The 16,325-nt window shown below is 34.5% G+C and overlaps 1 protein-coding gene across 3 annotated transcripts in view; it reads left to right on the forward strand.

Moving 5' to 3' along the window:
* Positions 1 to 15,638, forward strand: part of PPARG (peroxisome proliferator activated receptor gamma) — a 61,315-nt gene extending 45,677 nt beyond the window's left edge. For all 3 annotated transcript variants that reach the window (XM_084531378.1, XM_084531379.1, XM_084531377.1), the window contains exons 5-7: positions 368 to 567; positions 4,613 to 5,063; positions 12,321 to 15,638. In XM_084531378.1, coding sequence (XP_084387504.1) covers positions 368 to 567; positions 4,613 to 5,063; positions 12,321 to 12,568 — 899 coding nt within the window. In that variant the 3' untranslated portion in view covers positions 12,569 to 15,638. The remainder of the gene's footprint in view (positions 1 to 367; positions 568 to 4,612; positions 5,064 to 12,320) is intronic.
* The last annotated feature ends 687 nt before the right edge of the window (positions 15,639 to 16,325 follow it).

A 16,325-nucleotide genomic window follows, 5' to 3' on the forward strand; every position in this document is an offset into this window, starting at 1 on the left:
GCCAACTGAATTTTAATACCTTAAAGATTCTTTACATTTTATTTAGATTGGAGGTAGAATCAGTGGTTTTCACCAATTCTGTCTGTCAGGTGAACTAATAGTTTTGCATTTCTAAGCAAGTTACTGTAATCTTCCTGTTTGGACACGGATTATTTCCTCTTTGAGACTGGTTTGTTTGCATATGTTTGAAGTACTTCAGTAGGTTGCCCATAATACTGGATAGAATCATCTTAGTCTTACTTGCCTACCTACTATTTTAATTAAAAAAATGAAGAACTTATAATAAAGGTGGCAGAAAAAAAAAAAAAAAGCTATTAAAATATGCATATACACTATAACTATGAAAATTACTTGTCATCTTTTTCAGCCATCAGGTTTGGGCGAATGCCACAAGCGGAGAAGGAGAAGCTTCTGGCAGAGATTTCCAGCGACATCGACCAGCTAAACCCTGAATCTGCTGATCTGCGAGCACTTGCCAAGCACTTGTATGACTCATACATAAAGTCCTTCCCTCTGACTAAAGCCAAGGCGAGGGCGATCTTGACAGGAAAAACGACAGACAAATCAGTTAGTTCCCTCTGTTTTGTTTTGTTGTTGTTTTTTTTTTTTTTTTTTCTTTTGAGTAAATGATTTACCACATTGACAACACATCTTTTAAAAAAAAAAAAAACTTTGCTGTTGGCAGTTGCATGTTTCAAGCTGTGTCTGAAACACAGGAAATGTTTTTAGATAGGATAAGTAAACATTATTTGAAAAAACTCCAAGTTCACCTAATAAAATACTTGAAACCAGTACAAGAATTTGAAGGTCATCTTAACCTTTTTGTATTCTCTGATCCATTCTTCCCGTTTTCCTTCTCCTTTATCAGAGGTTATCTTCCACACTATCTGTTTAAGGTGGCTATCTAGCTGTCAGCAGTTTGTTGCTATATTCTTCAAGCATCCGTATCATAGCATAGCATCATAAAATATTATCAGTACTGGCTCTATTCAAAGGAATATCCTTTTCGTAAGTGTCAAATGATTCACAGTACCATCAGCATCAGTAACCTTAACTATGATACTTATGGTGGTCTGATGACTTCCTGCTTTTAACTGGATTATTGTGTATCAGATCAGTATTCTATGCTGATACAAACTGAACTTTGAAAAGTAAGGAATAGAGATACATGTATTTGTGGGTTCCTTTGGAAACTTCACTGGCAGTACCTAACTTCTGGTATCAGTGGAAAGAAGGACAAGTAAGATCTGATAATTGTGGTAGTTTTTTAAAAAAATGTTATCACTATTTTAGAAACTAAAGATAAAAATAGCTTTTCCAAAACTAACTGTTTGACATTTTCTGAAATGATTGGCAGAAATTTTATTGCCAGGATTACAACAAAGACTGTATTTAATATTCTTTGTAAATTTCAAAGGTAGGAGAGGATTTGTTTTTTGTTGGTCTGTCTTTCTAAGGGCAGTTAAAATCATAATTTTAACATTGTCTCTAGTTTGGTTGAAGAATTAAAAAAAAAAAAAAAAAAAACTTTAGATATGGTGATACAAATTTAGATACTTGCAATTTGAGTAACTAATCATTATGGAGTAAAGTTTGAACTACCGTAGCTTATTTATTGTGCAGTAAGCTGATACACTAAATCCACTTAAGGATCATTGCTTTTTCAGAGTCTTTCCACAATCCTTTTCCTCTCCATACTAGAAGCAGTTTTCTGAGAAAGAATTAATGCAGCAGTTCAATGTAACTAGGTATCTGCATTGGGAAACATAATAGAAGTGGAGTGTGTAATCATATGTCTTGTTTATTGCCCTTCATCATAAAAATGTCACCAGGAGGCTTATTCTTTCTGCAGCTGCCCACTGTACACCTGTAGTACTACAAGTTCATCATAAGCTTCATACTATGCTGTAGTGATTATAGATGTGATTGGCAGAGCGAAAAGGAGAGAAGACAAGATCAATCACAGATGAGCATTCATTAGGCACAAGAAATCCCTCTGCTAAGTGAATATCACAGCCAAAAGAAAAGTCAAATTTATCATTTGAGCAAGAAGCACAGATATATCCCCCCAAAAGATTCTCTCCATCTATTTTATACATAATAGGAGAATTCATATGGGAAGGAAGTTGCAAGGAAATTTCTTTATTCAGAAGCAGAATGACTGTGCTAGGAGATTCTATTGCTTCTTGTACTGGATTCTTTAAATTTAAGTACAGAGAAGATAACCTGATTTCCTGCTTCTTCATCACACAAACACCAAGTATTTTAACAGTGAATAAGAATGTTTTGCAAGTTTTAAGGGTAAGGTAGCCAGTAATAATCAGTTCATTGCATTGTCATTCAAATTAATAGGTTTTATGAGTTAATGCCACCTATTAAGTGTGGTGTCTTAAATCTATCTCGACCTTAGACTGTTAGACTGCATCAATTGAAAAATGATCAGATATGTTAAGTCAGTATGTCAAAATTAAAATTACTGTTAGACTGCATCAATTGAAAAATGATCAGATATATTAAGTCAGTATGTCAGAATTAAAATTACTGGGTGAGTAATTCATCCTCTTTTGGGATATAAAGTGCTCATTTGACATAAGATTTTAGTCACAATGTTCATCTGAACTTTTTTTTAAATGACTTTTAACTCTTGATTGTCATCTCCTAATGTCAATAGAATGATGGTATAATATGGTCATTCTAAAGCACATATACATGCTTAGAATAGACAAATTTTTCTTGTACTGATGCTGCCACTTAAGATTTTATAGAAAGAATAGAAAGGAAAGACCTACCAGTACTAAAATATACATTTTTAAAAGCCTCCCCTCAGTCTTTTTATAGCAGTGCTTTATGTATGCATATGCATGCATATACATATGTGCAACTGTATAGAGAATATTTTTTTTCTGCTGACAAAAAAGCACCCCAACTTGAAAAATACCTTATCCTGCTGGCTGTGTGTTTATTTTTTCAGTTTCACACTGAAATCCTAGTGCAAGTGGAAAAAACACTGTATTTGACTGAAACTCATGGTTTGGAGCTATGATTGCCTGTGGTTACTGTGCAAGCACTAATTTCATTGGTCCTGTAAGCAGCAGAATATTGAGTTAACTAAAAGAGTTTAGAAACTGAAATCCTCTTGTGTGGATACTATTATTTGAGTTCACAGATAGACCTTTTGTCTTCTAAGCAGCTGTATCAGTTAAAGGCAAAGCTATGACAGCTGTCATCCCTCCCTCTCTTCCTAGCGAAAGCGGGTTGGAGATCTGTGTTCAACTTAAGAATTTGGCACTGAGTAGACTGAAAAACTGGTTTAATGAATTTGGAATAGAATATTAGAAGGTTCCACAAGCTAATTCTATGAGAGAGGACTACTGCCCTTGTACAGGTTGTCTTAGGTTATTTTCTAATCTTTTCTACAGCTTAAAGTGAATACGAAATCTTAAGAATGAGCACCCACAAGGCATTAGAATCTGTAATCATAAAGGATTTTAAATTTTAAAATGTACTTCTCTAGTCCAATTGTTGGTGTGTAATTCCTTGTATTTTAATTAATCGGGCATGTTAACAAGCATATTAATGTCAGTAGGTATTTGTTCAAAGCAGCATTGAACTGTTTAGTTATTTATTCTCTATGGAAAAGGTTCTTCAGATAAATTCAAGAAATCCTCAATTAACCATTTCTTTAAAACCAGAGGATACTTCTGCAAATCCTGAAACAGATTGTTGAAAAGAAAAGTTTTCTTTTTCTTAAAAGTTACTTTTCTCATCTGTTTTCAAAATTGATTTATTCCAGTTGCATTTATTTCACAGTCAAACTCATTCCTGTGTTCTGTATTGTGCTGCTGAATTGTATCATGTTATTTGTGATCTCTTCCTCAGAGACAAGTTTTAAACATAACACATCCTAACTTTGTTATTTTTAAAGCAATTAGCAGTGAAAGGTTGAATTTATCAGATAATACCATAAATTTTATAGTACTTACAGTACTTTCTAGAACTTGAACGTAACAGCATATGAAGTAATCAAAATATGAACATCCTATATCTTTCCACAAAAAAAAGTTGTGTCAGCAGAAACGCAGACATGTCATTGTATACTGACAAGATTATATTTAATATAAGAGATATAATAAATATATTTAATATAAGAAAGCAAAATTCATGTAAAAGCATTAACATTTTTGTTTGTTAATAAGTATTCCAAACTTTGAATTCTGTTATTACAGAACTTCTGTAAAGTGAAGGGAGTGTCATGAATATTCTAATTATTTATTAATATTAATGAAAAATTATTTATTTATATTAATTATCTATTCCTACCTTCCTGCCCTTCTAGTTAAGAAAAATGTCACCCAAAGTCCTATTTTTAGCATTTGCATTCATAAAGCATGAGAAATCCTTAGGAACTACTTGTATTTTCTGTAAGTCATTTTAACATTATGAGGATATTTACTTTAATTGGTTTATGAAGGTTTAACCCCAAAGCACCTAACCTTGATACACTTCTCAGACATTCCTAAGAGTTTTCTGACGAATTATAATTCAGTTTCTCATAAGTCAAATGGTCATAGAAAAAATGTAAAAGTAACTTTTCTTTTCCTTTTATTTTTAGCCATTTGTTATTTATGACATGAACTCTTTAATGATGGGAGAAGATCAGATCAAGTGTAAGCATGTGTCACCGCTGCAGGAGCAGAACAAAGAGGTAGCAATTCGCATTTTCCAGCGATGTCAGTTTCGCTCTGTGGAGGCAGTGCAGGAGATCACAGAATTTGCCAAGAACATTCCAGGCTTTGTGAATCTTGACCTGAATGATCAAGTAACTCTCCTGAAATACGGTGTCCATGAGATCATATATACTCTCCTGGCTTCTCTGATGAATAAAGATGGAGTTCTTATATCTGATGGACAAGGTTTCATGACACGGGAGTTTCTGAAGAGCCTGAGAAAACCTTTTTGTGACTTTATGGAGCCCAAGTTTGAGTTCGCTGTGAAGTTCAATGCACTGGAATTAGATGACAGTGACCTAGCAATATTTATAGCTGTCATTATACTAAGCGGAGGTAAGTGCTGTCTTATTTAATGATATTTTATATAATAGAATTGATGCTTTAAATTCCTGTCCAAACAGGAAAGTGCTCAGCAGTAAAGGATGGGAGTGAGTTTATTTACAGGTACTTCTTGGTTAGCTTTCAGCTTTCTTGGTGTTGTTTACCACTTCTTCAGTTTTGGGCAGAAACCGAAAAAGTAAATGACCTGATATTAGTGTTGGAGCTGTAAACATCTGCTGGATCAGCAAGTAATTTAGTTAAAAGACAAAAACAAAATCAGGACTGTATTTCTGAAAAAAAGAGGGAGGGAGGGGGGTGGAATTTCATTGGCAAGACTTTCTGAAAGTTTAACTTCTGCATGAGGATTTTTTAAACCTGCAATTAGACTGTGTGGCTTGCTAATTGTACACAAATAACTTTGACTCCATAAAAATTTCAAAATAGATGTGGCATTTGGCTTGCAGGATTGCGATGGGTTTTTTATTGGTTTGGGTTTTTTCATTCACACAAGGTTTTGTTTGCCTTGAAGAGGGAAAGAAAAAAAAAAAAGAATGCATTTCTCAGGAAAATGATGCTCTGAAAAATGCCTCAGAGAAACAGGCATTGTGTGTCCACTCTATTCACATTTCCTAAGCTGCTCTGTTTATATTAATGTTTATACTTTGAGTGAAACATGAATCTAAAAGTCCATGTATCAAACTACATTAATTCTAACACTTCTTTAAAAGGCAGTGAATTTTCAGCTTATGTCAGAGAAAGTTACTATGTTTTATCTGATTCTGAGGTTATACAGCTATTTTGGGACTTAGCTACCCAGATTTAGTTCACTTAGAATCCTTCCCACCAAGAATCTGTGATATCAGATATACATTTCACGTCAGATTGAAGTTCTTTTACTTTGGTCAATACTATCAACTTAGTGATGTCGCACAAAGAAAATTTTACCCAACTGATCTGTGTGTATCTTGGCTTAGACCGGTGGTGCAGATATCAATGAGAGGAATGTGCTGAATGTTCTGAATTCAGATCCTCCACAGAGCAATGCAGAGTATTTTATTATTAAATTATGTTTAAGCAATCAAACACAACAACCACATGCTATTGTTCTAAAATGAAACATCCTGTTGAGAGTGCATTGCTTGTTATGCATAGCTTCCTATACATTTAAATTCACAGAAAATTACTTCTGGCATTGTGTTTCATTCAGTAAAAATGTAGTATCACAGTATGGGTTATTAGACCAACTAAATCCACTTCAAACAAGTACCGTTCCCAGAAGACATTTTCTCGTGCAAACCTTTGAACACGATGATCCCTGAAGACTCTGAATTAATTCAGTAAAGGAAAATATGTTACTGGTGTATTTTTGGTTGACTTTGATGGGGGAGGAGAAATTATACAAGCCTATTAGGGCACTACACAAAACATGCCAGTATTTTGCATTTTCTAATATAATGAAATTTAACAGATGAGAAACAGGCCTCTTAAAATGCAATCCTAATTGAAAAAAGGGAACTTGCAATCTGCAAAACTAGATCTGCTATACTTCAGTGATGTTTGGTTTACATTAGAGGAAATAGGTATGATGTAACTAATCATACATTTTAGATCTCAGGAGGACAATGATCAGGAAAAAAAAAAAAAAGACTTCTCTGAACCAGTTTTATCAATAATTTTTTTTAAGAATAATTTCTGAATTTTACCAATTAGTTCTTAAATAACTCTGAAGTAAATACATTCCATAAATATATATATATGAGACTTATCTAGAAAAATTCTTTAATTTTGTGATACCAAAAATCCCTCACTGTCTTTATTCAGAACTTATTTTTTTTCAAAAAAGGATGATAGCTATTTGTACAAACTGAGATTATATTTTGAAAGCAATTAAGCTTTGCTGACAATTAGAGAATAGTTTTTATCATTTAATTTAGAGCCAGATGCTACATGTATTGAACTGTATATATTCCGTGGTCTGGAACAGAAAACCAGTTTCTCAGATGTCTTAGATACTTTTTTTTTTTTTTTTTTTTTTTTTTTTTTTCTGTAAGAACTTTGTGAATATCAAAACAGGACAATATCATTGAAAATAGGATTTTAAAGCCAGTACATATTACCTCAAAGACTTTAGTAGCTACAGTAATACCGTTATGTTTAAGTCACTGCAAGAAATCCTGTGTACAAATATCCTAAAAAGAAAACCAGTTAGCGAAACAGAAAATAATCCTAGCTGAAAGTGAATTTGTCATTCCTCATCAAATTGATGCTGGTGCTGCCGTCTCCATGAGTGCTATCTCCTATGCAGCTTTAAAGAGAAAAGGAAAGGGAAAGAGAAAGAGAATTCCAGCTGGAATATTACATGTAGAAAGCTTTTCATTATGAAGTGAAATTTGTCACAAATCCGATAAAACAGTTCAACCTTTTGATATCAAAATAGTTGCTGTTGTAGTATATGTAGCAGTAACAAGAAGCTGACAAATTAGCTGTAATAGCAACAAAATGAAAGCACTCCCACTTCCACAACCATTTGATTGTTTCCGAGGTGCTCGGTGCAGCCACGCTGTCTCAGTGATTCCAAATGTTACTGTGAACTTGTTATTGCAAAGCTGAAGTTTGTTCTTGATATCTGTATATTTTGCTTTAAAATATTTCTGTAAATACAAACAAATCCTAATACTCTTAATTTTATACTGCTGAGACAGAGATACTGTGTGTGAGCAGCAAGACATTACCTTGTTCTTATGAAAGAAATACTTTATGCCATTAACAGCAATGCCAAACTTTTATTACAGCGTTCTTTTAGTTATAGTAGCTTTGAAAAATACACTTCGGTAAAATGAGATAAGGAAAACATTTTTCATGGAGATATTTTTCCTCCCTCTTGTATACCTCTGTGCCACTGAGGCATTTCCTCAGTTAGTAGCAGCCATCGTGGTAAAAATGTTAAAGAACTTGGAGCATCTTAAAAAATGCTATGTACCACTGAGGTGAAAATGAAATCTATCGCAAGAAGAAGATTTAAGGAGAATGAGGTGAATGTTTGGGTTTGTCCAAGACCTACTGGGCTTGATCCACATTTATAGGTAGAATAAACTCACTCAAAAAAAAGTAAGGGAAAACTTAAAAGGTAATTCTGTAGCATGTTTATATATTATGGATGGACCTGCACTCCTGTACAGTATCTTATACAGTGTTCAGCATATAGTGGTGCTGGGGAATTGTGACAGGGTATGCCTGTGAGGACCCAGGCTCTCTCAACACACAAACCAGTATTGCAATTCAGAAATGCTGCTATATTCACTTTTTCTGGTCTCTGAGTGAGTGTGTTCTTTACAGTGAACCTTGAGCTGTGAATAACTGAGGCTTGTTTAAATATTGCGTTCAATAATTTTGCTACAATCTGAGGTCAAAAAAAGGTGAAGTTTTATCACTGAATAGTACCTAGAAATGGTCCGTATTTGACTCTTACACAAATCCTGCTCTAGCAAACCTGTTAGAACAACAACAACAACAAGAAAATACTTCCTAATCAGAGCAAGCCATGCAGATAATCACTGTGGGCTTTGAACCACAATTCTGGTGACTACAGTACATGTGACTGTCTCGGAAGAAAAACTCAAACTGCCAAGTCATATCTGCCTCAGCAAAAAAAAGTAGTGCAGTTGTTTGGTTCAGCCATATCTTTGCCTGTTTTATCACAGTAAGATATTAGAATGTATATTTAAATGCAAAATTCTCTTTGTTGAAGATAATAAAATATAAAGGCATGGATAAAAGCATGTAGATACCAATTTCATGTGTGAGGAACAGGAAAAGTTACAGTTACTGTTAGGAACATGAAAAAGCATCCAAATCTGTAAGTAAATATCAAACAAAATATTTTTCCCTGATACAGTATAAGACATAAATTTATACAAAGTCATGCTGTTGACACCCAACACTAAGGGGTTATTAGTCTTTCCCAGTCACTGTGAACATTTTTCTTTTTTAGTTTTAAACAGCTTCCTGCAGAATGTTCAAATGAAACAGCAAATATGACAATGAATGAAAACCTAAAGAAAAACTGAGTAAAAAAGTAATAATAAAAAGGGAAACATGGTACTCTCTTAGTCTGAAAGGATTAAAGGCACGTAGCAAATAGCACACAGGAAAAAAAAAATCAATAAATTGATCTTGTTTATCAGAGGCATAAAAATGGTTTCCAATTCACTGTCATCTCTGACCTTAATCACATCAATTACCTGTCCTTTGGCCTTCTGTAACCTAATTTCATTTTATCATAAGAATGTCCTTCTACAACTCAATTGTTTCTCTTTCACATCCCTCCTCAGTTCACATTGCCATTTTCTCCAGGAGCTTTCAAGCAGCATATTAGGTTCTGTCTTCTTCAGAGGCCTCCACCACAATGTCTCCTCTAGTTTCCTCCCATTTCTCTTTCTCCCTATTCCCAAGCTGAATTTTTCTTGAGTCTTACTGCTAATCATTTCCTTTGTATTTTTTTCCACATGCCATGTCTACCTGGAGCTTCATACGTTCACATGCTCCCTCCTGCACAAAATACATCTTTTCCTCTTGTAACCCAATGAGTCTGCAGCATATACATTTAAAAGCATCAGAACAACTTGAAGTATTTGCCAACAGCTTGAAATAAAGCTTTTGCCTCTTATTTCCTTCTTTGCTCATTTAGATATGTTTCTTGGAACAGAAACAGCATTTTCCTCTGTAAGAAATTTTTACTGAGAAAGTATAGCGAACTGTCAACACCCAAAAAAATAATGTCCATATCCTGAAGTTCTCATTCATGAAAAATCTCACTTGCCTTCAATGGGAATTTTCCTTCCTCCTGATTTGGCCTATTTAAAAATAACATCTTATGATCTCCTAGGCTTTTGTCATAGTCATCTTTTCAGACTGTAGTTCCACTGGGTCATTATAAAACCATTAGACTGGGTTTTTCAAAGGACCTTAAGGATGTTAGGCACTTAAGTCTCACTGAACTTCAAATGACCGAGGGCACCCAAATTTGAGGGGCTCTCTGAAAAGTTCCAGTCTCGATGCTGATCTTCTGGGTTTGCTCCCTGCGCTCTAAAAATTGCACTGGGGAGCGCAGTGCTTGAATTGGGTTTCACTTCTGAAAAACTCACACCCTAAAAATTCCCACCACAAAAGAAGCAGGGGGCAAATGGAGATTAATCTCAGAGGAAATCAAGGCCACAGTCTTTGTGCTTCTTGATTTTTATATCGCTGTACACTGAGTCATACCCAGCTAGTTCAGAGTTCATCTGCAACACAGAAGTAAAATTTAAAGCTATCGCAACCCAAAGCCAAAATTGTCAGTTTTTAAGTACTTCAAGTTGGGAAGTTTCTGAAAGATATAAAGAAAGCAACTAGATTTTGCAGCACATGTAATCTAAAAATAAATATCTACAATTTATTAGAAGTGCTCTAAGTATTTTTAAAAGTGCCTTAGTTATATTGCCAAAGTAAATTAATAAAAAGAAGCTTTGGAAACAGTTTGTTTGGAACCAGTTTCCTGCTTGCTTATATTTACTTGCAGACTTTCTGAACCATATTTTATAGTATTATCAGTTGAATGGTGTAAATAAGTGACCTCTGGAAAACAAGAATGGCTTATTAGCATGAAATACCAGAGGGAAAAAAGTATTGTGGGTCACAGAGTCTAGTCACTTACGGCAGAAGGTAGTCACATCATTAAACCACAGTCAAAGAAATACCAAGCTCCATGTTCAAACTTGCCATTATTCCCAAAATTCCCAAAATCTCCAAATCTTGCTTCTTTGATTTAGCTGCCCTTTCCTAATTAGTGACTTAAATGTATTCATGGTTTGCCTACTCGTTTGTTTCCATGCCAGCTTTGCCTTTTAGTTTACACTGCAATTTTTTCTCCTTTAGGTAAAACCCCAAAGTATTTATAAAGAATTTTGTTTTTCTCCCAGACTTTTTTCTAGTATACAACACAAGCCAAGGTTATATAGTAGAACTGGATGCATAGAAAGGTTACTAAGATCATAGGAAATAACAGCCTATTTTTAAAATGTTGAATGTAGATCAACCTCCTGACCTTTCTGAAAGGGAAATATTTCCTTAGGAAAGTAACTTAAGGCTAGCTATAGGCATTACTTTTTATTGATCAACCTATTAAATTGATTTCATGGCTACACAGAAAATGTTATTTAAATTATTGACTTTTTCTCATGGAATACTCTTGATAATCAGGATGCCTTACCCAGTAGATGTGAGGATTTCATAATGTTAAGCAACCTTTGCTTTCATGGCTATAGAATTAAATAACTTACTTCAAGTTAGAAAAAAAATAAAGAATTATGTTAAATAATAATGACAACCACTTAAGAAGATACTCGCGGGCAGACAGAAATAACAGAACAGCTATTATTTGAAAGATAATAATGGTTGATGAGGAAAGATTTGCTTCTTTTCAAATAATATGCCAAAGAAAATCCTGGACTCACAGCTGTGGCAGTGCAAGTAGCTGATTTTGGTTGTAAACATCCATCCTAGATTCCTCCTTATGGAGGAGAAGGCTCAGATGGCATGAGCCCTGAGAAGTCATTTTCTGCCACATCTATCAGTTTTCCGCTGCTATAAGCATATGTGGCTAAACTGAATGTAAAAGCTATGATGAGATTTCTTAATAGCAAGTGGAACTTGGGTGCGGAGAAGACCTGAACCTGTGATTTTTATTTTTCTGGTTAGTATGACTGCGTCTGTCCAGAGCTGTACTCAGTCATGGAATATGTCTCTCACAGAAGTTGAATTTATGCTTTTTTTTTTTTTTTCTTTTGATAAGCTAGCATACACCTTAAAAGTAAACACTCTTAATGGTAGCAACTACATGCAAATCTGCTTGAGTATATGTTGATTTTCATAAATTGAATTACCTGGTACAGACGATTTATCTTCCAAGTATATCTCACTGTTCTTTCCCATAGACACTCCAAGTTCACCAGGAAAAAATGCATTTCAGTATTGTATAAACCTATCCCTGAATGCACCACAGAAATCCTTGAACAGTTTCTAAGACTAGTTTTAATACTTTTAGCAAATTCTAGCAAAATCTTACAAATAAGTACATGTACAATAAGCTGTCAAACAGTTGTCAGTGTTATCTGTAAATGTTTAATATACTAAGAAATATTTAAGAAATTAATAAACGAGATTGGTGTTTCCATATTATTCATAAATGTAAAGCTCTTTTTGTTTTTTTGTTGTTTTTTTTTTTTTTTCTAGACCGCCCAGGTTTGTTAAATGTGAAGCCCATTGAAGATATACAAGACAATCTGCTGCAAGCTTTGGAGCTCCAGCTGAAACTGAATCATCCAGAGTCATCACAGCTGTTTGCCAAATTGCTTCAGAAAATGACGGACCTCAGACAGATTGTAACGGAACACGTGCAGCTGTTGCAAATAATAAAGAAAACGGAGACAGATATGAGTCTTCATCCACTCCTACAAGAAATCTATAAAGACTTGTATTAATGATGATAGTAGTTCTAATCCGCTGACATAATGTATGTTCTTCAGATTGCACTATTTCTTTGAGGGAAAACTTTGCATACCTAAGAAATTACTGTGAAACAGCATTTAAAAAAGAGAGAACTTAGTATAGTAGATCTATTTTATGCATATTGTTTATAAAGACACATTTACAATTTACTTTTAATATTAAAAATATCTATATCATGAAATTGTTGGCAGTATTTTCAAAATTAATTTTTTTTTAACTATCTTATTTCTTAAAATTGCTTGTCCAGTATGATTGCTTCACTGCTTCACTGAAGTTGGTTAAGCATGCAGTTAAATTTTCAACTTAAAAATAAAAATCTTTCTCCTTAAGCATTTCTAGGGAAATATTTTAAGTATTATGTTTGATTCTGTACTCCCAAGGCAGCAGCAAAATAATAGTAAAATTGAATCACAGATTAGTGAAACTTCCTGTGAGAAAAACTTCCTTAAAAGTTAGACAAGTCAGGTCTGATAATATTTGTGCCTACCTGTAATTTTACACTCATACAGCTCTTTAGAAAAGTCTTTGTGTAAGCAAGAATTAGGCCCATCATTTGTGAGCAAACCCAAGAACCAAAAACTTGACCCCGTTTCAAAAACTGAAAAAGGAAAAAATATGCACTGCTCATCCCTCTTAGGAAGCAGTCTTGTCAATAACTCTGCTCATGCAATTCCAAGGCAGGTGAGCAGCAGCCTGTGCGGAGGCACCGTGCAGCTGCCTCCCCATGGCCTGCAGTGCACGTGTCACAACAGCCAGTGCTAATGCAGCCTTCAGCCACTGTATGTAGTTAGAATGGGTTAACATAATACCACTTGGCCTGAGACCTTCCCAAATTATTTGATGAACTAGCATTGAAAAATATCTTCAGCCAAAATGTCATGGAAAAATGGAATAGAGTGACTCCTCTTAAACAAAAGAAAGGTTTGAATTCATTCTTGAAAACATTAACCTGTAATGGAAACCCTGCTATATTAGTTTGACTTGAACTATCATTATTTATCACTGCAAACAAGAATGCTTTGAGATATTCACTGCTGTAAAGACTGGCAATTTTCTTATATATATTGCCCTATAATGTCATCCAAGATTTCCACTGGGAGTAAAGCATAGGAGAGTGAGTAAATCAATCTTCTTTTGGTATTCTCAGTGCAGCTGAGAGATTCCCTTAGATTCGCATGTACTGTGGCCACATTTACTGTTTCTGAATGTAACCACTGAGAAAGTCAAACAGGTGTGGTCCACACTGGGGGGCCTGGAGAGGGAATTTTGGCAAAAAAAAAAGCCTTTGATTGTAACATACATTATTGAAGCAAGGTGCGATCCTCAACTGAATACTCTTAGTTTCCCCACAAGATCCAGATTTTATTTATGTAGCAAAAAGTGTGCCTTCAACTTAGTTAGACAAGTTCAGTGGTGTTATATAAGTGGCCCAAAAGGAAATGTAAATGGGAATATGTGAGTAGACTTGATGTTCAGTGAGTCTAAATTGGCCTTACTCCCAGTGTGGACCTTAGAAATCTACGTTGGTGCAAATTATGCAATATAGAGGCTGGCAGAGTTAAATATTAAAATAAATCCTTATGCTCATGCCTTATGTACCTGAAAATATTTCCTACTACTTGTTTCAGATAACCCCTGGGCCTATGGTCAGTAGTAAGCATTATGCCCACCAGGAAGTGTTTGGAGAATTGGATCATTCAGCCTCAAGGTTTAAAACCCACAGATGAAATTGCAGAGAGATGAAGTCAGTGTGAGGCTAAAGTGAGCAGCTTTGATCTTCACTAAGTTCGCAATGAGATCATTTCAGGTAACTTAGAAAAGATTGCCCTAAAGCAAATGGAATGTTGCATGTTAATGATGCTCAGGATTGCATGTTTCCTACACATTTCAAGATAGGCACCTTGTACTAGCTGAGCATCAGATTCTGACAGGAATTACATGCACACTAATTTATGATTGTTACAATTCTAAAGAAAGTATTCTCTCTCTTATAAATCTGTTTTCCACTGGACACTGGACATTTGAAGTTTTGCCATCTACCACTCAGTGGGAGAACCTCTATTTAATTACAGAGTTCACCCCCTGGATAGGAGAACGTGTCAGAGACTGGCTGGTACTGAAATGGACCACAGCTCCAATACTATATTCCTACAATAGTCCTAATAACAATTCCTAAAAATATACACTGCAAAATTTATTAACCCAAGACTGAATTTCTTACACAATCCAATTTCACATCAGCATCACTAGAAATGAGATATCAGAATTAGATTTAAATAAAGAGAAATTCTAGGGCATGTTCTTACATAAGTAATATTAAATATTATTTGAAAAGGACAGTGGAAGAGATGCATTGACAATAAAATGTAATTCATGACTGTTACAGGAAGAACTTCTGTGTATCTTAATTCTATTTATTGCAAGTGGTAATGTTTTTGAAACAGTTTAGCAGTGGCACTGCTTAAGGATTTCAGTCCGATATGGACATATACAATGCATATATTTTGAGAGTGGTAGGGTAATTGTCTAAAGTAAAAAAAAAAAGAGAAGGCAGATTTGCAGGAACAGGTGTTATCCTTTATTATTTTGAAGGCACTGAATGCCCAAAAGTCTATATTTTTCATTCAACTGTATAAGCTGCTTTAATAAAATATATTGTTCTCCCTACATCCTGGCTTCTCTTACATTTTGATAGTTATTCATCACGTTTTCCTCAAGCCAAGGAAAATGTTAATTTTTACGTGAATTACTAATCACAGAAATGTTCTGATTCTAAGCAGTTACATCATGGTTAGGAAGTTTTGCCTAAAATACTTTTCCACAAGAATAGGTCTTAAGGGAAAAATGTTCATTTAATGGACAATTGCTATGTACTAATTTAGAACAAATGACTGTTATGAGGATATGAAAACATTTTCTCAAAAAATAGTGTTTTCTCTTGTGAATTATATTCAGAATTTTGATCTAATTGTAAATACTTTTTGTTTCTATGGGATTTTATTTATTAAAAACAAAAAACTTGCTAATGGAAGTTTTTAAGTAGGTTGTAATATTTTCAGTCTCTCTGGAGTTTTGGTTAGAGTGGGCCATGCCATGAATGAACAATTTGTTTTTTTGATCTTCAGTGCTACTAAAAACATTTAGCAACTCAAAAATAGAAACAGCTGGTATATGCCTTTCTTTGAAGAAATTCATTTTCCTTGTGTTTTACTGTCCTTCCTTAGTCATCTGCTTACAACATTGTAACATCTTAGAGATGATGGGCTGAGTGGGATACTGGTACATTTCCAGAGGTTTTACAACTTCTGAGTTTTCTGTCTTTTATTTTGCTGATAGGCTTTTTCAGTAGAAAAAAGCTGGAGGCAAATCATGTCTAGAGAAAGTCATTGGGTATACCTGCACATATCCAGCAACTATCTGCCTGTTTCCCTTACTATGTCAAGCATCAGCTAGTCATCAAAATGTTCCTTGCAGAAGCATGAAGTTCTCCATCTAACAGGAAACATGAGAGCTTCTTCAGACAACACGCACTGGTGACTATTAACCTAGAATATATTGCTGTGAATTTCAGAAAATGAAAATTTAGATTAGACAAAAACATTCCCAGCGAGACTATTATCGCAAAGGCAGTTAAGACCATTTTAATCACCGCTTCTATAACAGTAATGAATAACTACTTACCCTACTAATGCAGGTAGCTAACTGTCTTTCAGCACTGCATGAAAGGAA

Source organism: Aythya ferina (assembly GCF_964211825.1).
Source record: "Aythya ferina genome assembly, chromosome: 10".
Taxonomy (NCBI): Eukaryota; Metazoa; Chordata; class Aves; order Anseriformes; family Anatidae; genus Aythya; species Aythya ferina.